Source organism: Gymnoscopelus microlampas (genome assembly GCF_963454915.1).
Source record: "Gymnoscopelus microlampas genome assembly, chromosome: 16".
Lineage (NCBI taxonomy): Eukaryota > Metazoa > Chordata > Actinopteri > Myctophiformes > Myctophidae > Gymnoscopelus > Gymnoscopelus microlampas.
Window position 1 is genome coordinate 50,550,886 of NC_139953.1, and position 19,745 is coordinate 50,570,630.

Consider the following 19,745-nt stretch of genomic DNA (forward strand, 5'->3'; position numbering starts at 1 on the left):
TATAGATCTGTTATAACCTGAGATACATATCTATAGATCTGTTATAACCTGAGAGACAGTTAAATACATCTATAGATCTGTTATAACCTGAGAGATCTACAAGCTCGTAGTGCGGCACCGAGTGCCGCACTACGAGCTTGTAGATCTGCCATTTTTGAAGGGCCAAAAGTATAAAATAATGGTCATAGCTCAGATGTTGTAAAGCACATCTGGGTTCATTTGTTCTGGAGCGCCGGCCCAGGGGCGGGGCTTCTAAGCAGTGTGTTAATCAATGGAGAGTGACTCATTATTGATAAATAAACCTGATAGGGTGATATTAGACTCCTCCCCTCCCCTCCGCTACGTGTTGGGGTTTATTTCTCAACAATGAGAATGTTGCTCCTATAGTTCTCAACCGTCCTGAAAATGAAGGCCCTAACTGGGCCCTAACTGGGCCGGCCCGAGGCTCAGCTCGGCCCGGGGCCAAACAATTACCATTCTTTTAGGCCCGAAAAAAAGCCCTGAGAATATGTCATTGTGTGTTTAATGTCCTCAAAGTCAGGCATCCAACACGCTTCTAACTGAACATATTGGACCTTCTGTTCCAGAGATAAAGGACAAAACATCTGGAAAACTGACACTTTTGCCGATTTTGGCCGTTGTCGCTCGTTTTTCATTAATAACGATAACTAGGAAGGCCGGATGGCGACGAACTAGATAACGTTCACTTAGAGCTGCATCCAACACATCCACCACATCCAACACATCCAACACATCCAACACATCCAACACATCCAACACATCCACCACATCCAACACATCCAACACATCCAACACATCCAACACATCCAACACATCCACTGCCATGTCCGTGGGCCTTACTGTTAGGAGTCGTTTAAATGTATTTTGGGGGGTAATAGATTTGTTTTTCCTTTTTTGAGTGGTGCCAAAGGCAACCACTCCTATATCTGGCTTTGTCTGTGTGTCCGTACGTCTGTATGTCCGTGTGTCCACCAAGCTAACATTGGTCAAGCATCACGTGACACGTGACAATATGTTGAAAGGGTGTGCTTTGATTGGCTAGCGAAACACATGACGAAATAGAGCCCTATAAATAGGTGTGTCACTTTGAAACATTGCTCACATGTTTCAAAGTGACATCAGTGCCATCAGCCAAGCTAACATTGGACATGTTAGCTTGGCTGATTGAACATGTTAGCCAAGCTAAGCAAGGCAATAATACGTTTAAATGTATTTTTGGGGGTAATAGATTTGTTTTTCCTTTTTTTTCTTCTTCACGGAACCCGACTGTAATATTCCCGACTAATTAGCATAGATTTTGGGCCCTGCTCCGGAAACGTCGGGTCGGGTCGTGTAGGGTCGGGTTCGGGCGGACTTTGAGAACTCTACCCGCTCCCCATTGATTAAATACATCATAACATGTATAATATCTATAAACAGTACCTTCACCACTCCATCCACATCCAGACTGGCCACTCTCCTCCCTGAGCAATCCACCCTGTTTATAAACACATACATATACCTTTAAATATACCTTTAAACATACAATCCACCCTGTTTATAAACACATAAATATACCTTTAAATATACCTTTAAACATACAATCCACCCTGTTTATAAACACATAAATATACCTTTAAATACACAATCCACCCTGTTTATAAACACATAAATATACCTTTAAATATACCTTTAAACACACAATCCACCCTTATTAATTGAACACTATTTGCACAGCATATGGGCGCTTTAGGAGTTGTATTGTTGACTGAATACATTTTGAACTGAACATGTTTAATTGTGTTTCCTGTCTTGTTGAGCTGAACCACTCAGCTAATTAGTTCCACCTGGAGACAGAGATGTTTGGTGGCAGATCAATGCAACGTGTAGAATATAGGAATGAGTGCAATAGAGACTTAAGTGCAATATGTATATTATGTGGGATATGTAATGTTGAATCTTAACAGTTACTGTTCAAGTGGAGCTAATATGTGTTTTACAGTTGCTTATGGGTTGTTCTAGTAGTGAGGAAAGAGTACTTTTGTAGTTCAGCGAGACTTTTAATATACTTGTGGGGGTTAAGGGTATTTAAGTATTTATGGTGTGTTTATTTATGAATTGTATTTATTGCATGCTCTATTTATGGTATGCTAGATTTAGAATGCACCCCTTTGAATGGTAATAGAACAGTGGGTTTCAACCTTTTTTTGCGTCAAGGACCCCCACATTGACACATATTAGACCAGGGACCCCCATTTGAAAAGATATGCCAGGGACTCAACCATTTCGATTACTTGGGGGTCCCCAATCTACACAGTAGTATCATGATCAGTGTTCATTTAACTCTGCGAGTGTACAAATGTAACCAAATGGACCCGTTAGGGTCCATTTGGTTCCATTTGTACACTCTCAGAGTAACAGACACATAAGGGTCAATTTGGTTCCTAATTATTAATTTGGCTGGGGACCCCCTGGAACCCCCTCAAGGACCACTGGTGGTCCCCGGACCACTGGTTGAAAACCACTGGTATAGAACAATTATTTGTTTACTAACATTGAGACTGGACGCACAGGTGACCGTTTCATGTAATCAATTCCCAACAGACAGATCCCCAAACCTGTTGTTTTGGGGATCTGCTGGTTTCACTTCATTCAACCTCCTCTGTGTGTTGGCTAGTGAGGTGTGTCCTAGACATATGTACTTCACCCCGCAACGGTATTGCGCGCCGCTGACATACAAGCTCACAACCGCGTCGCGGATGAGACTGCTGTGAGCTTGGAGGTCTGCTATTCTCGGCCGTTCTCTGCACGCGACACCTTCTTGGCGGGACGGAGCATAAATTAGTCTTGACGGGCTGCAGCTGAGCGAGTAAGAGCAGGTTCTGGTGCCGTGATCATAGAGCGCTCCCTCCGTTCTGATGACACACACTGGAGGAGGGGTTTGGGGGGAGAACTGCTTTGAATTGTTATTACTAGAGGTTTGGGCCGCTTCGCGGCCCTCACATCTAGGCCCGCTCACATCACAGTCCATCACAGTCCATATTTGGCAGTGGTAGCTGCATTAGAAAGTCCTTATGGTTGTGACTGATCATGGTAATCGACTAATCGAATAAAAAGATACTGCGGCCAGAAGGAAGGAAAGAAGGAAATGTTAAGATGTAGTTTTATATTAACCGTACGATATGTAAGTACATTGAAGGCGGGGAAAGAAGCCTACATTATAGCCAGAGCTCTGATCAACGGTCCCGGGCAAGTTTGGAGGTTTCGTGTGTTGACCAACCCCTGACATATTTTGGAGGTCATTTCTATTAAAGTAGGATAGGATAGGATAGGATAGGATTGTTTACACACAACAGAAACCAAGGATTATATATTTCAAGAGCGAGAGATCACAGTAAAAATCCTAAGCATTCTTCCTCCACATTGGGAGAAAAACAGCATCTGAAAGTTTGAAGGGATGCATTTCTACACGTGAGGCTGTGACCACTTTATCATTGCATCTTATGAGCGGTGGGGTTCATTTGGTGCCGGCCTGCATACTGGTTCTTATCCATAGACATATAAAGGTAGACGCCTCCTTCGGCTCTGAGGCATTGGTATCTCGGGCACCATTTTAGCGAAGGAAAGCTTCTCTGAAGCTTCCGCGTGTGTCACAGAAGGGGGCGTTCGGTAGGCCAATCAGAGCCAAGTGGAGGCGGGTCTTTTTGTAACCCCAGCTCTTAACCCTTTAAAAGGCAGCAGCTGCGCAGCATCCAGTTAGTTGGAACTTGGCAAACTCCACACTCTGGATTTGTGCAATAATAAATCGTCTTTTACTGCAGTTTAAACAGGTTCCTATGAGACATAGTCTTTCAAAGTTGATAGCTCTGTTCTGACCTGAATAGCTAACTTTAAGGATGTTGGATAAAGGAAATTCTGCAACGTGGCCAGCAGATTTCATGTAGTCTGTCAGTGAATGGAGACAAAAATATTTGGTGACTATTACTGTTACTTGAAAGTATTTTGGTATGAAAATATGCAATTTAGATGTAACCAAATATAGGCCACGCCTACTGGATCCATAACTCCATGTCTCGCGTTTGTGACAAACTTAACCGCTTGAAAATAGGTTGAGAATTCAGGAGTTGTGATGATTTTAATTGTGGAGAGACCGTCTTCTTCAATGGACATAAATGCATTAGAACAGGTTTTCAACCTTTTTCATATCAAGGTCCATTATTTATTCACCATTTGAGCCATGGAACAGTGGTAGTAGTCTCTCACACCCAACACTTAGAATATGTTGTTATCGTTCAATAAGACGCTGTCAAAATAACAATTCTTTACGTTCTCTAATTCATTGGTTCTCAAAGTGGGGTCCGGGAACCAAATGGACCCTAACGGGTCCATTTGGTTCCATTTGTACACTCTCAGAGTTAAATTAATATTGATTTTATAATATAAATTCGGGTCCCAGAGGTATAAATGCCATGAAATGGGGGTCCGTAGCCCTAATGCATGTCAAACTGGGGGTCCTTGACATTAAAATGGTTGAGAATCACTGCTAGAGCCGTATAAACCTTCTCTTATGGGGTTCCCTGGCTTATCTTTTCAAATGGGGGTCCGCGGGCTGATAAGTGTCAATTTGGGGGTCCTTGACATGAAAAAGTTTGAGAACCACTGCTGTACAGTATATAGTATATACTGTATAGTAAGTAATGTATATATATATAATGTATATATATAATAATGAATATATATTGTGTACCTGTATAGTAAGTAATGCAGATGTTTAACCATTTGACTCTTGAGAGTGTGAAATGTTATACTCAAGATTTAAAGATCTATAAGGGTCCATTTGGTTATCAACTCTCCATCATTTAGCTGGGGACCACCTGGAACCCCCTCAAGGACCACTGGTGGTCCCCGGACCACTGGTTGAGAACCATTGCACTGACCAGTCCCGGAAAAGACGCACTGTGATTGGCCAGTAGTCAACGCGCTGTGAGCGCTGTGATTGGCCAGTAGTCACTTTGAGTGTCAGTTTGCCTACGCTAAAATGGCGGCCGCGATACCAGTTTCTCCAACGAACTGCAGAGACCAATGAGGATCTAGGTTTCTATATCTATGGACCAATGAGGATCTAGGTTTATATCTACGGACCAATGAGGATCTAGGTTTCTATATCTATGGACCAATGAGGATCTAGGTTTCTATATCTATGTTCCTATCAGTGTGACGTTGACATGAACCTTCACCTCTTGACCTCTCCCAGGTCATGACCCTTCACCTCTTGACCTCTCCCAGGTCATGACCCTTCACCTCTTGACCTCTCCCAGGTCATAGATGCATTCCTGGTCGACCTCGGGCCATTTCTCCAGGATGACGTCGGCCACGCCGTCCGTCACGTCTCCCTGGATGACGATCTCGTCGTCCGCCGTGAGCGACGCTCCGCAGGAGAACCGCTGAGCGAAGAACCTCTTGGCCTCCTTCAGGTCGATGTGGAACGTGGCCAGGCCGCTCACCCGCGTCACGTACTTCTTCTTGGCCCGCGGCACCTTGGCGATCGTGACCCTCTGCGGCGCAAACGTCTTCTTCTTCTGCTTGATCTGGCCCCTACCCCCGCGCTTCTGTTTCTTCTTCTCCTCCTCCTCCTCCTCCTCCTCCTCCTCCTCCTCGCTGCCGTCGAGGCCTCCTCCTCTTCCTCCCACGCTCATCCTGGCGAAGGCGTCGGGGACGTTCCTCTCCAGCCACTGGCGGCATTTAGCCGGTTCGGGCGTGAACTGGCAGAACTCCGTGGGCAAGGAGCAGACTCCACAGTACACCACCTTCAGCGGGTACTCGCGCTCGGCGTCAGACGGTCCGCGGCGGTCCGCCTTGTGTTCTGGAGAAACCGACTCCGTTTCGTCCTCAGTAGCCTCTAAGATACCTCTGTTTTCTAGAGAGATGGATTCTATCTCCTCAGTAGCCTCTATGATATCTCTGTTTTCTAGAGAGATGGATTCTATACCCTCAGTAGCCTCTATGATACCTCTGTTTTCTAGAGAGATGGATTCTATCTCCTCAGTAGCCTCTAAGATACCTTTGTTTTCTAGAGAGATGGATTCCGTATCCTCGGTGGCGGCCATGTTGAATGTTCCTCTAAAAACAACACCGTCTTTATAACGACCGTGTGTTACGTCAGCATGTCTCTATCATCATCATGCCCAAACATGGACTCCCTCACCGACGTCATCAATATGAGGTCATTCTTGCCCAAATATGGACACCGGGGCTTTCAGATAGCATCTGTCTGTCTGTCTGCATAATGCTGATGGTCAATGTGTGTGTGTGTAAGTTCAGATCTATTGCTCAACCTACTGAGGAGGAACATGTGGAACAGAGAGACTGACAGACATACTGCGTGCTGGGTGTTGTAGTTTTTAGGGCCTACCTGCAGTGCATGCTGGGTCTTGTAGTTCTTAGGGCCTACCTGCAGTGCATGCTGGGTCTTGTAGTTTTTAGGGCCTACCTGCAGTGCATGCTGGGTCTTGTAGTTCTTAGGGCCTACCTGCAGTGCAGGATGGAGGAGTGGTGCTCCCCATACTCCTCTTGGCTCAGCTTGATGAACGGCTGCTCCACAGACAGACTTCCCACCTCCTTCTCATCAGCTGCTACTGAGGAGGAGGAGTCAGGAGCACCGTCACTCCCTGGAGCTTCAGCTGTTGTTGTTGTTGTTGAAGCTGAAGCTGTAGCCTCCACCTCTGAACTCTCTGCTTTCCTCTCACACACCTGATAGGATGAGAGGATGAGAGAGGAGAGGATGAGAGGATGAGAGGATGAGAGAGGATGAGAGAGGAGAGGAGGAGAGGAGAGGATGAGAGGATGAGAGGATGAGAGGAGAGGATGAGAGAGGAGAGGATGGCACTTTGCGCTGCATTTCATGTCATGAAAGGTGCTATACAAATAAAGTGTATTATTATCACTAGGACCTGGTTGGTGAGGGGTTTGGAGAACAGTTCTTTGCGTTCTTTCTCGTGTTCCTGGGTTCGTTTCTGTCTGGTCTGAGTGGGCGGGGCCTGAGAGTCACCTGGAGCCGCCTGATTGGATGCAGGTTTCACCTCCTTTGTCGAGGGGCCGTCTTTAGATTTGACCTGAGACACAAAAACATGACTACATTACCCATAATCCCACAGGTCATGTGACTACATTACCCATAATCCTACACAGGTCATGTGACTACATTACCCATAATCCCACAGGCCATGTGACTACATTACCCATAATCCCACTGGTCATGTGACTACATTACCCATAATCCCACTGGTCATGTGACTACATTACCCATAATCCTACAGGTCATGTGACTACATTACCCATTATCCCACTGGTCATGTGACTACATTACCCATAATCCTACACTGGTCATGTGACTACATTACCCATAATCCTACACTGGTCATGTGACTACATTACCCATAATCCTACACAGGTCATGTGACTACATTACCCATAATCCTACACTGGTCATGTGACTACATTACCCATATGAAATATGAGTCAAACTAAATGTAATATTATTGTAAAGACTAAAGACTATTTAAACACTGATGTTTCAGTTCACCTCCCAGGTATGGGACGTCAACGACCGACGCGACTCTTCCTTCAATTGTAATTGTCTTGCTCTCACCTGATTGGTCGCGGCGGCAGGTTCCTTCCTGCCCACTGAGCTCTGATTGGGCGACAGTCCCACCTTGTTTCCACCAGCAGGGGGCAGCGTTACGCGCTTCCCCTGAGGCAGGAATGTAGAGAAGAAGTTTCTGGAGGGAGTGGTGGAGACACTGGAAGTCTTCTGATTGGACACCATGTCTCTAGAACATATAAATATTATTATTATTATTATTAAAACATTATGAGACACTGGAAGTCTTCTGATTGGACACCATGTCTCTAGAACATATAAATATTATTATTATTATTATTAAAACATTATGAGACACTGGAAGTCTTCTGATTGGACACCATGTCTCTAGAACATATAAATATTATTATTATTATTATTATTAAAACATTATGAGACACTGGAAGTCTTCTGATTGGACACCATGTCTCTAGAACATATAAATATTATTATTATTATTATTATTAAAACATTATGAGACACTGGAAGTCTTCTGATTGGACACCATGTCTCTAGAACATATAAATATTATTATTATTATCATTAAAACATTATGAGACACTGGAAGTCTTCTGATTGGACACACTGTCTCTATAAAATATAACCTTTGATTTGAGACCATTACAGTGTTGCCAGATTCTGTGAGAGAAACAAGCTCTAGGAAAACAAGCCCAGATGAAGCGTCTTAGTGCCACATGAGCACTTTAACATGTACATCAGCTATTTGAAAATAGCCGATCGACAAGCTCACAACGCGTCGCATCGCGCTGTGAGCTTGTAGATCTGCTGCTATTTTCAAATAGAATCTTGGGGGGAATTATAATAAGCAGACCTGGCAACACTGGATGGATGTTTCAGAGCATGTATTCTAGAATAGAATAGAATAGAATAGAATAGAATAGAATAGAATAGGCTTTTATTTGTCATTGCACACAAATGCATACACAATTGCACGCAACGAAATGTCTAGGGAGCTCCCATATACCCGTAGCACACACACACAACATACAACAACACACAGTGGCGTGCACAGACATTCTGAGGGGCAGGTGCTCAAGTATATTATACTTTTTTTTTGTTTACTTGGTCTGCTCATTTTCCCCCCTACACTTATACCTCTTTGCCAAAAATAGCCGATCTACAAGCCCGCGAGGCGTTGTGGGCTTGTAGATCTGCTATTTTTGACTAAAATTCTCCTCAGAAAAGGGATGCTACTGTAGGTTTCGAGTGGTTACGGTAAAAAGAAAAATCATATCACATAAAGATTTGGCGGACCCCCTGTAGTAACTCTGAGGACCCCCTAGGGGCCCCGGACCCCCTGTTGAAGACCCCTGCTGTAAACTGAAAAAAAGTGCCCCAAAGTGCCCTTTTTTTTTTCAAAAGGGCACTTCTGGTCAAGAGGGCAAAGGGCAGGTGCTCTAGCACCACCTAGAGTCTATCTGTGCACGTCCCTGATGATGAATGAATAGAGAAACAGAAACCAATAATAAATGATCACAGTCCGGTTAAAGTGTATATGAGGGGGACAGTTCAATGTTCATTTAGCAGTCTGACTGCGTACGGAAAGAAAATCATACGGCAGCGGTCTGCCAAGTTTCGCTGGGTAGTGAGTCGCAGGCGAGTGTGCTAGGAAGAGTGTCGGCAACGGTGGCTAGAATGGGTTAGCCTAGCATAGCCTAGCATTGATGCCGGGCCCGCTTTGCCTCGCTTCTGCTTCCGTTCGCAGCGTCTTCTCCTCCCCGCTCCGCTGCGGCAGGAGGCTCGCTGGGCTCTGCCGGCTTGACCAGCTCGGGGGGGGGGGTGAATGTCTCCGCTGGAAGTTGGCATGTTATCCCCTTCCCTGTGTCCAGAAGCTCGTCCCGGCTGTAGGACAGAGCTATTGCGTGACATCTGGTCAAAATACATAAAATAACAAACAAGACAAAGGACAAAACTACGGATTTTGTGGGAGCTCAAAGCCGCTGCGCCCGCGCGCGCGCGCGCCGCCATCTAATGCATGTATTCAGGGACGTGCACAGATAGACTCTAGGTGGCGCTAGAGCACCTGCCCTTTGCCCTCTTGGCAAGAAGTGCCCTTTTGAAAAAAAAAATATATATATATATTTTTTTCCAGTTTACAGCAGGGGTCTTCAACAGGGGGTCCTCAGAGTTACTACAGGGGGTCCGCCAAATCTTTATGTGATATGATTTTTCTTTTCACCATAACCACTCGAAACCTAGCATCCCTTTTCTGAGGAGAACTTTAGCCAGAAATAGCAGATCTACAAGCCCACAACGCCTCGCGCTGCGAGGCGTTGTGAGCTTGTAGATCGGCTATTTCTGGCAAAGAGGTATAGGTGTAGAGGGAAAAAAGAGCAGGCCAAGTAAACAAAAAAAAAGTATAATTTCCTTGAGCACCTGCCCCTCAAAATGTCTGTGCACGCCACTGCATGTATTGACTTCAATAACATAACTTTAATATCCGGTATTATGACTGTAGTAGAGCTGGACCTTACCTAGCCCTGGTACCTAACGCTCTGCTCATAGACAATGAATTCCACTGTAGTGAAAATAAACTAAACCACTTCAATACTCACCCAAACAAAGGCTGTTTTGTGTTGTTGAAAGTCTGTTCTCCAGTGTGGGAAGCCTCTCAACACCCCACCTTCTCTGTAAAGTACACTTTTTTGGCCAGAAAATAAAATATGTCCGCGAGACGGAAATTATTTAATTTACTCCACCGCGCCCTCTACAGACCTGGTGAATATAAATGACCATTGACCAGATCCCACCTCCGACAACAGACTTTCAACGACACAAAACAGCCTTTGTTGGGGTGAGTAATGAAGTGGTTTAGTTTATTTTTCACTACAGTTGGAGCCTCACAGGACAGTGGAATTCCTCGTCTATGAGCAGAGCCCAGAGCCTGGCAGAGCGTTAGAGAGAACTCACTAAGCCCTCACTGACTTGATGACATCAGCTGGTAATTTGGCTCCAAATGGTATAAAAGTCCTTCATTCATGACTCTTTACATCACTTTTATAACACTCCTTATTTACAGTCATTGCTTTAAAGGCTGTGCTTATTATTATTATTATTATTATTATTATTATTATTATATTTACGTTATTCTGTTGGTTTTCATTTGAGTTTAGATTAGGAGTTGTAATATTATTAATTTTAAATTGTATTTCCATATTGTGTATTGACTTTGCTCATGTCTTATCTTGTGTCCCTTATTGTTACTAAATCTTCCATTCCGTCTCCCTTTGAGAACAGTGAGAAAGTACTAGGTTCTGTTTGTTGATATTCTAACAAAATGCCTCAAATCATGAACACGTTTCCGTTTCTATGAAATGTTGCACGTACGTACATTCTCACTAGGCCGAGGAACAAATGCCACTTGAACATTTTCAAATCAGCCTCATGGTGGCGCTATAACAGGCCGATCTGTGTTTTTACCTATAACTGCACCGATCTGTGTAAAACTCTGTATGAGCACTCCCTAGAGGTCAAGGAAAAACCTTTGCCCTGCATTTTTCACATCTGCCTTTTATAGCGCCACCAGGTGGCCGACTTATGTAAAACATTTTATTTTATATTACTCCTTCAGATTTTATCCAAATTTCATGCAAATCGGTACAAATTATCTCTATAGTCATGTGATGAAGACGGATCTGTTTATTATTCAAATTCCATCCTGATTGCCTAAGATTGACAATAAAGTTTGAAGGAAATGCGGAAAGTCATGAACGCAGCGTCCGATTGCGGTGAAACTTTGCACGCACATTCACACTACGTTGAGGAACAAATGCCACCCTTTCAACATTGCCCTATTTTAGCGCCACCAGGAGGCCGATTTTTGCACACAAAAAAATATATATATTACTCTACAAATGTTGTCCAAACATCACGCAAACATCATCTCTTTAGTCATGTGATCAAGACGGATCCGTCCGTTTTTTCACATTCCAGCCTGATTGCCGAATTCCGAACATTGCTGGCCCACACTAACCTACCTGACCCACACTAACCTACCTGACCCACACCAACCTACCTGACCTGACCCACACTAACCTACCTGACCTGACCCACACTAACCTACCTGGCCCACACTAACCTACCTGACCTGACCCACACTAACCTACCTGACCCACACTAACCTACCTGGCCCACACTAACCTACCTGACCTGACCCACACTAACCTACCTGACCCACACTAACCTACCTGGCCCACACTAACCTACCTGACCTGACCCACACTAACCTACCTGACCCACACTAACCTACCTGACCTGACCCACACTAACCTACCTGACCTGACCCACACTAACCTACCTGACCTGACCCACACTAACCTACCTGACCTGACCCACACTAACCTACCTGACCCACACTAACCTACCTGACCTGACCCACACTAACCTACCTGACCCACACTAACCTACCTGGCCCACACTAACCTACCTGACCTGACCCACACTAACCTACCTGACCCACACTAACCTACCTGACCTGACCCACACTAACCTACCTGACCTGACCCACACTAACCTACCTGACCTGACCCACACTAACCTACCTGACCTGACCCACACTAACCTACCTGACCTGACCCACACTAACCTACCTGACCCACACTAACCTACCTGACCCACACTAACCTACCTGACCTGACCCACACTAACCTACCTGACCTGACCCACACTAACCTACCTGACCTGGCGGAGACCTGTGCTCCGAGGAGCACTTTTTCTAGTTTACCGTACAATGTAAGTCGATGGGGAGCATATTTTCAATTATCAATTTCTAATCATGGAGCAATTATTTTAGATTTCTTGTCCACCTTGAGTTAACCTGGAGTTACATCATGGCAAGATGACTACACAACCCAAACCTCTAACTAAGTGGTCTTGCCCTTTAACCCATTAAACTCAGGAAAGCATCTGTGTCATTTTACATTTTCATTTTAGTCTTTCATAAAACTCCGAACTCAGTCGTTCTCAAAAATAGCAAATATACAAACTCACTTTGTGACGTGTTTTTGTTTTTAATGCAGTAATGGTCTTATTATTTTCATTTTATAGGTATTAAAAAGGTGTTAAAAGTCCTTAAATCGTAACTTTATAAATGTGTAGATCCCCTGTATACACTTATACTGTATGTTGATTTGTTTACTGTTGAATGAGAAAACAACGTTGCACATTATTAAGCTAATTATCTGTATAAATATACACTTATACTGTATGTTGATTTGTTTACTGTTGAATGAGAAAACAACGTTGCACATTATTAAGCTAATCATCTGGGGACCCCCCCAAAATCATTTGAGGACCCCTTGGGGGTCCCGACCCACAGTAACGTGATACTGAGTAACATTAAATGCATTTTAAAAGGCAGTTTCATTTCTACATTTTAATGTTTAAATGTGACTCTAATAAACACAAAGGCAGACTTTCATGTTTCCTAATGACGTTTTTTAATAAACTTTTAGTAAAAGACAATTCATGATCATTAACATAATGAACATGTAATAATAATAATAATACTTATACAATCCTGTTAAGAACATGCTTTTTTACAAAACACTCATATATAATTGTCATCATAAATAAATAAATTATCTATGGAAAAACAATGCATGCTTTGAATTGATATAATTAGTTAAAAACAAATTAATAATAATGGTGAATCTGCTCCAACAACCATTTAAATATTAAAATAATATTTAAAACAAATAGAATATAATAAGTTGACTTGACATGCAAACTGTGGTTTTGGGGGAGTGAGAGTTTTAACATTAATAATAATAATAATAATAATGATAAGGGTAATAACAATAATAATAATATAACGTACTGTATGATGTGATGGAAGTGATATTGTGCTTTACTTCATTTAACTACAGTTGTGAGGACTGAACCTGATATTTACACATTATTTTCATAGTTACTATGAAAAAAGTAACTTTGAAAAAAAGTTACTGTGAGTTAGGATTTTTAAGTACATTATAAATAAGCATTTAACTCATTTTAGACGACTGTGATTGATTCTGTGCAGGCTTTGCTTGAGGTTAAGGAGGATCATGGGTAATGGAGTCAAATGAACATGTGTCAGTATAAAGGACCATGGGTAATGTAGTGTATGAAATTAACTAAGATATTCGATAAAATAATCATAATTCTTAATGCCAGATTTAGCTTCTGCGTCTGTGAGCTTCCCGTGCAAACAGCTAGCGTTAGCTGCTTAGCATACTTCAGCTGCAACAGCGCCTTCGTCTGATCAGCACAGCTGATGATATTTATAATGTGATGCCGTTCTTAACTCAATTTCTGCCAATCACGCATAAATGCGATCTATTAAATAGCGCACTTGGCCGCCAAGATCGTATAAATGCGTTCTATTGAAAATTGAAAAAAATATATATATTTTTTCAATTTGACCCAAAGACCAAGGAGATATGATTTTTCGAAGATCTAGACTCCTATCCACTTCCTTGTTAACTCAAAACTTAAAAATTCTGTATCTCGGCTCCTGAGTACTTTTTTAATTTCAATGAAAAATCTCTGGCAGACAACAGCAAAAAATCTGAAATAATTAGGGCAGGCTAAGTGTTAAAGGAGAAGTTCACCAAAAAAAGTGACTTATTCTTTGAGACACACATACGGGTATTTCGGGGCGTGGCCGAATCCGCCATTACTTTTTCGGGTGAAACAGCACAGCTTTCAGCATCGGGATTGCATTACGGAACAAACACGCTGTTACATTTGATGGGTTTATTTCGTTTTTGTCGGGCCAAACAAAGGAATCACGTGAGGTTGATTCCCTTCCCCTATTCGCTCATACTAGGACATGACGTATGTGTAGGCAGAAGAATGTTCTAGTCTCAATTACACACCTCATTAACCCCATTAACCCCCATTAACCCCATGAACCCCATTAACCCCCATTAACCCCATTAACCCCATGAACCCCATTAACCCCCATTAACCCCATGAACCCCATGAACCCCATGAACCCCATTAACCCCATGAACCCCATGAACCCCATTAACCCCATTAACCCCATGAACCTCATGAAGCCTTGAACTCATGGAGATTGTTTTGTTTTTCATCGCATTCCTGAGACAATAATTTGATGACCGGCAGAGACTCAATGGAGACTCTTTGAGTGTCTGCGTTAAAATCCTTACATTGGCTCAAAGAATCGATTTCAAAACACTACTGTTACTCTATAATAAATATATATAAATACTACCATTGGTTTACAAAGCTTTAAATGGTTTAAATACTACTGTTGGTTTACAAAGCTTTAAATGGTTTAAATACTACTGTTGGTTTACAAAGCTTTAAATGGTTTAAATACTACTGTTGGTTTATAAAAGCTTTGATGATTAAGTGTACATTTAGGACCTTGTGCTGATATCATGAAGCATAAAGGTCTGCTTTCTGTTCTTAAAACCACAAATAAACATGAGGAAGCATTTAGTTTCTATGCTCCGCATATCTGGAACAAACTCCCAGAAAACTACAGATACGTTTTGCTGCCACTAGTGTCACTAGCGGCAGCAAGTGTCATCAGCAAGGGTCATCAACTCTCACACGCAAAAAAGAAAATCACATTTAAGCCTATTATTAATATTAATATTTGGATAAAACTACCATTAAAACCCATCATAATTATTTAAAGTTTGTATCATGATCTGACGATGTCAGTGTGGGTTAATTCCCGACAGCCTGGTGCTGCTGTGTCTCAAAGCTCTGCAGTTATCCCATAGACCAGCCTATTCTTCATACCATGGTGTTGCGCGTTGAAAATATCAGACCTACAAGCTCACAACACGTCGCAACGTGTCGCGTTGTGAGCTTGTATGTCTGATATTTTCCATACGCAACAACACCGCCATACGGCGAAGCACAAATGAAGCTTTACACATCTGCATCTGCTCCTAATCAGAGCTGTGTACAGGTGGTTCGCTCGGGTGTAATGATAAACAGAACCGGGGTCCTGAAGTGAACCAGAACTCGTATGGGTCGTGGATATTATAGAAGCAGCACAGTGACTGTCTGTCTGCAATGTATAAAGTGTTAGTGGCTAAAGTTGGTGACACACATACACATTGCAGGCAACTAAGGCAAGTAATCAACCTCCATCATTCATGTGTAACATTAACAAAACTAAACACAAGCTGTAGGTTTTGCATATTAAGGTTGCTAGATGTAAAGGCCAAAACATATATGAATGTGTTTATACTGATGTGTGATGTAGGCTACGGTGTCACGCAGCAGTTCACTCACTCATGATTATCTTCTTTTTATTCACCGCTGGTCGCGGGTCGAGTCGTTGATTTATATATCGTTTTGCGGCGCTGGTTGAGGCGGGTTCGGTTCCGGGGCGGGGCGGGTCATGAAAAAACCTGAGCCGCGAATCACTAGCTGCCACTCATATTTATTTTAAATCACTAACTAACTAAAGGCCTTTATGTTTGCTGCTGCCTTTGATTGAGTTTGTTTTCTATTTCTGCTGCACTGTAATTGTATTTGCTATTTTTATGTTTTTTGTTTTGTTTATTATATCCTAACGTCATTGTTTTGTTTATTATATCCTAACGTCATTGTTTTGTTTATTATATCCTAACGTCATTGTTTTGTTTATTATATCCTAACGTCATTGTATGCGTTTCCTTTACTTGATGTTTTGTGTAAAACACATTGAAATGCCTTGTTGCTCTACAAATACCCTGGCCTTGCTAATAGTGCCTTTGGTTGGATGGTTTGGTTGGATGGAGGGTGTAGATTTGTATCCAGACTTAATTAGAACCATCTGCCAGGTTTGATAACTGTAACTCTCAGAACTAACCCTTTATGATGGATGAGAATAATATGAACTAAAACAATGGTTTAGAACACCAAGCAGTGTTTGAACCCGTAACAAATAAATTAAAGAATAAACATGAAAATGAAAACCACCTGGTCCTGAATCTGCCCTTTAAAATGCATTAAAACCACCAAGTTACACAGTATCACCTTGTACTGTACTGTGTTTAGGATCAACATGGTTAAAGACTGTAGTATGTTTAGGATCAACATGGTTAAAGACTGTAGTATGTTTAGGATCAACATAGTTAAAGACTGTAGTATGTTTAGGATCAACATGGTTAAAGACTGTAGTATGTTTAGGATCAACATGGTTAAAGACTTCAAGGTGTAGGGGTGTGTGTGTGTGTGTGTGTGTGTGTGTGTGTGTGTGTGTGTGTGTGTGTGTGTGTGTGTGTGTGTGTGTGTGTGTGTGTGTGTGTGTGTGTGTGTGTGTGTGTGTGTGTGTGTGTGTGTGTGGTCCTCACAGCTCATGTTGTTTGGTTTAAAGCTCATAGAAAACAGATAAAATGTAGAGGTTTCAGCAGTTAAACACGTTTAAAGGAGAAGAGCGTGAAGGTCTGTGAAGGTGTGGTCCTCACAGCTCATAGAAGACAGGTAAAACCTATAGAAGGTCCTCACAGCTCATAGAAGACAGGTAAAACCTATAGAAGGTCCTCACAGCTCATAGAAGACAGGTAAAACCTATAGAAGGTCCTCACAGCTCATAGAAGACAGGTAAAACCTATAGAAGGTCCTCACAGCTCATAGAAGACAGGTAAAACCATATAGAAGGTCCTAACAGCTCATAGAAGACAGGTAAAACCTATAGAAGGTCCTAACAGCTCATAGAAGACAGGTAAAACGTATAGTTTAAAGGTGTTAGAAGGTCCTCACAGCTCGGTGTCTCCCAGACGGTCCATGTTCTGGACGTAGGCGGGCAGTTTGTGGTGGGGAGGAGCCTGGTCTCCTATGTTCTCTGATTGGTCCTTCATCCCGGCACTGGAAGAGCCCTGTAGCGCGAACACCTGAAACACATGACATTGTATTAACATTAAACACATTGTATTAACATTAAACACATTGTATTAACATTAAACACATTGTATTAACATTTAACACATTGTATTAACATTTAACACACTGTAATAACATTGTCAACAATCGTCACATCCGCCAAACGGATAATGACGTCTGGAGGCTGTTTGGACTGTTGAAAAAACAGAGCTGGAGCGAGAAAAAAAACGTCACCCTCTGAGGGCTGGTTTGACAAGCCTGAGCTGTTCAGCCTGGTTTATTCAGTTCCACGAACACCAAGCCTGGCTGAGAAGGAGTGACTTTGTCGAGCCAGGATCGTTAAACCAGGCTGAATGTGAGTTCACCTATTCCTATAAAAGACCATGAAAGTCCATAGCAGAGTCCTTGAACTTGACCAATCATGGAGCCCAAAACCAGAGCGGCGTTCTTCTCTGTGGCTGAATAGCAGCACTGCAGCAGCTCATGGAATCATACAAGGAAGTAAAATGTATAATTAATAAGCAAGAAAGGAAACACGGCCGCAATAAATATAGATCCAGGGAGAAAGCGAATTAGCAAATTAAATGCAAAAGTTGTCCAAATATATGCAACTAGTTTATATACAAGTCCATAAATATATAATTCAGTTAGGCTTAAACATGAGGAGTTTATGTGAATATTGGAATTATAATTATAAACACTTAGAATAATTTTCTAATTTCTAATTTCTAAAATCAAAGATCTACAAGTGAAAAGCTTCCCTTTTGGCGGCCCGGGTCCGCGGGTACACGGGGGGCCAGGGGTCAACGGGGGTCCATGGGGGGCCGGGGGGCTGGGGGACCACGGGGGGCGGGGTCCCCTGGGGGTCCCCGTGGTGGTCGGGGGTCCATGGGGTCCCCGGCCACCACGGGAACCCGTGCACCCCCGGCCGCCATAAGACAATTTTTTTCCGAGCTTGTAGATCTTTGATTTTCGCATAAGAATTGAATAAGTGTGGAAAAACTCATTGGTTTACGATTGGAGTCATTGGACTAACAGCTATTTCACAAAAACCTGAAGAACAAGGCACTGGATTAATAAAGCTTGGCTTAGCCTGGTCCGGACCAGGCTAAGCCAAGCAAATTATTATTAATTTTTTTGTGAAGAAAAAAAAAATTTGCCCTGCGAAGGGCCAGCCCGGCCCTGTAAGAGAAATTTTCTCTGGGGCCGCGGCCAAGCCAAGCAATTTTTTTTTTATTGTGAAGAAAAAAACACGCAGCCCTGCGCTCTACCGGCCCTGTAAGAGAAATTGCCCGGCCTGGTCCATTCACTACATTGTCATGGGGGGGTTGAAGTGATTGTGTCTTTAGTAGAGGGGAGGTGGAGACTACGTTCCCCCCCGCTCAAGTGGTTTGCTCCACGTTTGACGTAAACCACTTCAAAAACGCCGGGCGGGAATATGTTGTTGATAGAATGCAAGCAGGTGGATTGTACTGTCAGCAGGTGAAAAAATGGAAAGAAAACAAAAAAAGAAAGAAAAGGGTGGTGCGGCGAAAGTAAGAGAAAAAAAACGAAAATGTCTGGAGGCTGATGGGGCGAAATGTCTAAAAATAACGAAGCTGTTTGCCCAGTCTGTTGACAAGCATGTTAATGTCGCGGCTGTCGCCGGTGGCAGCAACTGCGAGGAGTCGGTCCATAGTGCTGCTGTCAGTGCTGCTAGCACTAGCACCGCTGCTACCAAAGATGTGGTCGTGGATCTTATTCTGGCAGAACCCGGTGCTGGACAGTGCATTAATGTCCCAGACTCAGAGGAGGAGGAGTCAGCACTGGATAATAATAATAATGCGGCTGCTGTGGAGGTGGACAATGGAGCCGGTAATGTTGTTGCTGATGTCGATGATGAGGGGGGGGCTGGTAGTGAGCTGGAGGAGACTGCATTTAACTATTTTGCACGGCCAAAATCAGTTGATTTGGATTTATATTTTAAGTATCATCCATTTCAAACAACCACCAACAGTACAGTAAAGAATGTCTTTAATTGCAGCAATGGGACATGGCGATCGTGGTTAACTTACTGTGATAAATCACACACATTATACTGCTCTGTGTGCTTGGCCTTCTCCAAACATGGCAACCCCTTCACTCTGGGAATGAGAGATTGGAGACATATTCACCAACGCATAGCGGAGCATGAGATACTTGCCCCTCATAGAGATGCTGCATATGCCTACCTTTTAAGGGCCAACAGAGGAAATATATCTGAGCTGATAGATGT

General features: G+C 42.9%; 2 protein-coding genes across 3 annotated transcripts in view; both read right to left on the bottom strand.

The window, feature by feature from the left end:
* Positions 1-19,745, bottom strand: part of wdr91 (WD repeat domain 91) — a 40,653-nt gene that overhangs the window by 9,560 nt on the left and 11,348 nt on the right. For both annotated transcript variants that reach the window (XM_084082638.1, XM_084082639.1), the window contains exons 6-10: positions 17,372-17,502; positions 7,649-7,829; positions 6,951-7,112; positions 6,530-6,750; positions 1,444-1,498 (exon numbers count right to left, since the gene is read on the bottom strand). In XM_084082638.1, coding sequence (XP_083938764.1) covers positions 1,444-1,498; positions 6,530-6,750; positions 6,951-7,112; positions 7,649-7,829; positions 17,372-17,502 — 750 coding nt within the window. The remainder of the gene's footprint in view (positions 1-1,443; positions 1,499-6,529; positions 6,751-6,950; positions 7,113-7,648; positions 7,830-17,371; positions 17,503-19,745) is intronic.
* On the bottom strand, positions 5,183-6,107 carry LOC311063946 (density-regulated protein-like; the record flags this gene model as incomplete). The annotated part of the gene is made up of 2 exons (XM_084083576.1): positions 5,183-5,237; positions 5,270-6,107. The coding sequence occupies one exon, from the start codon at positions 6,105-6,107 to the stop codon at positions 5,298-5,300; it is 810 nt and encodes a 269-aa protein (XP_083939702.1). The 3' UTR covers positions 5,183-5,237; positions 5,270-5,297.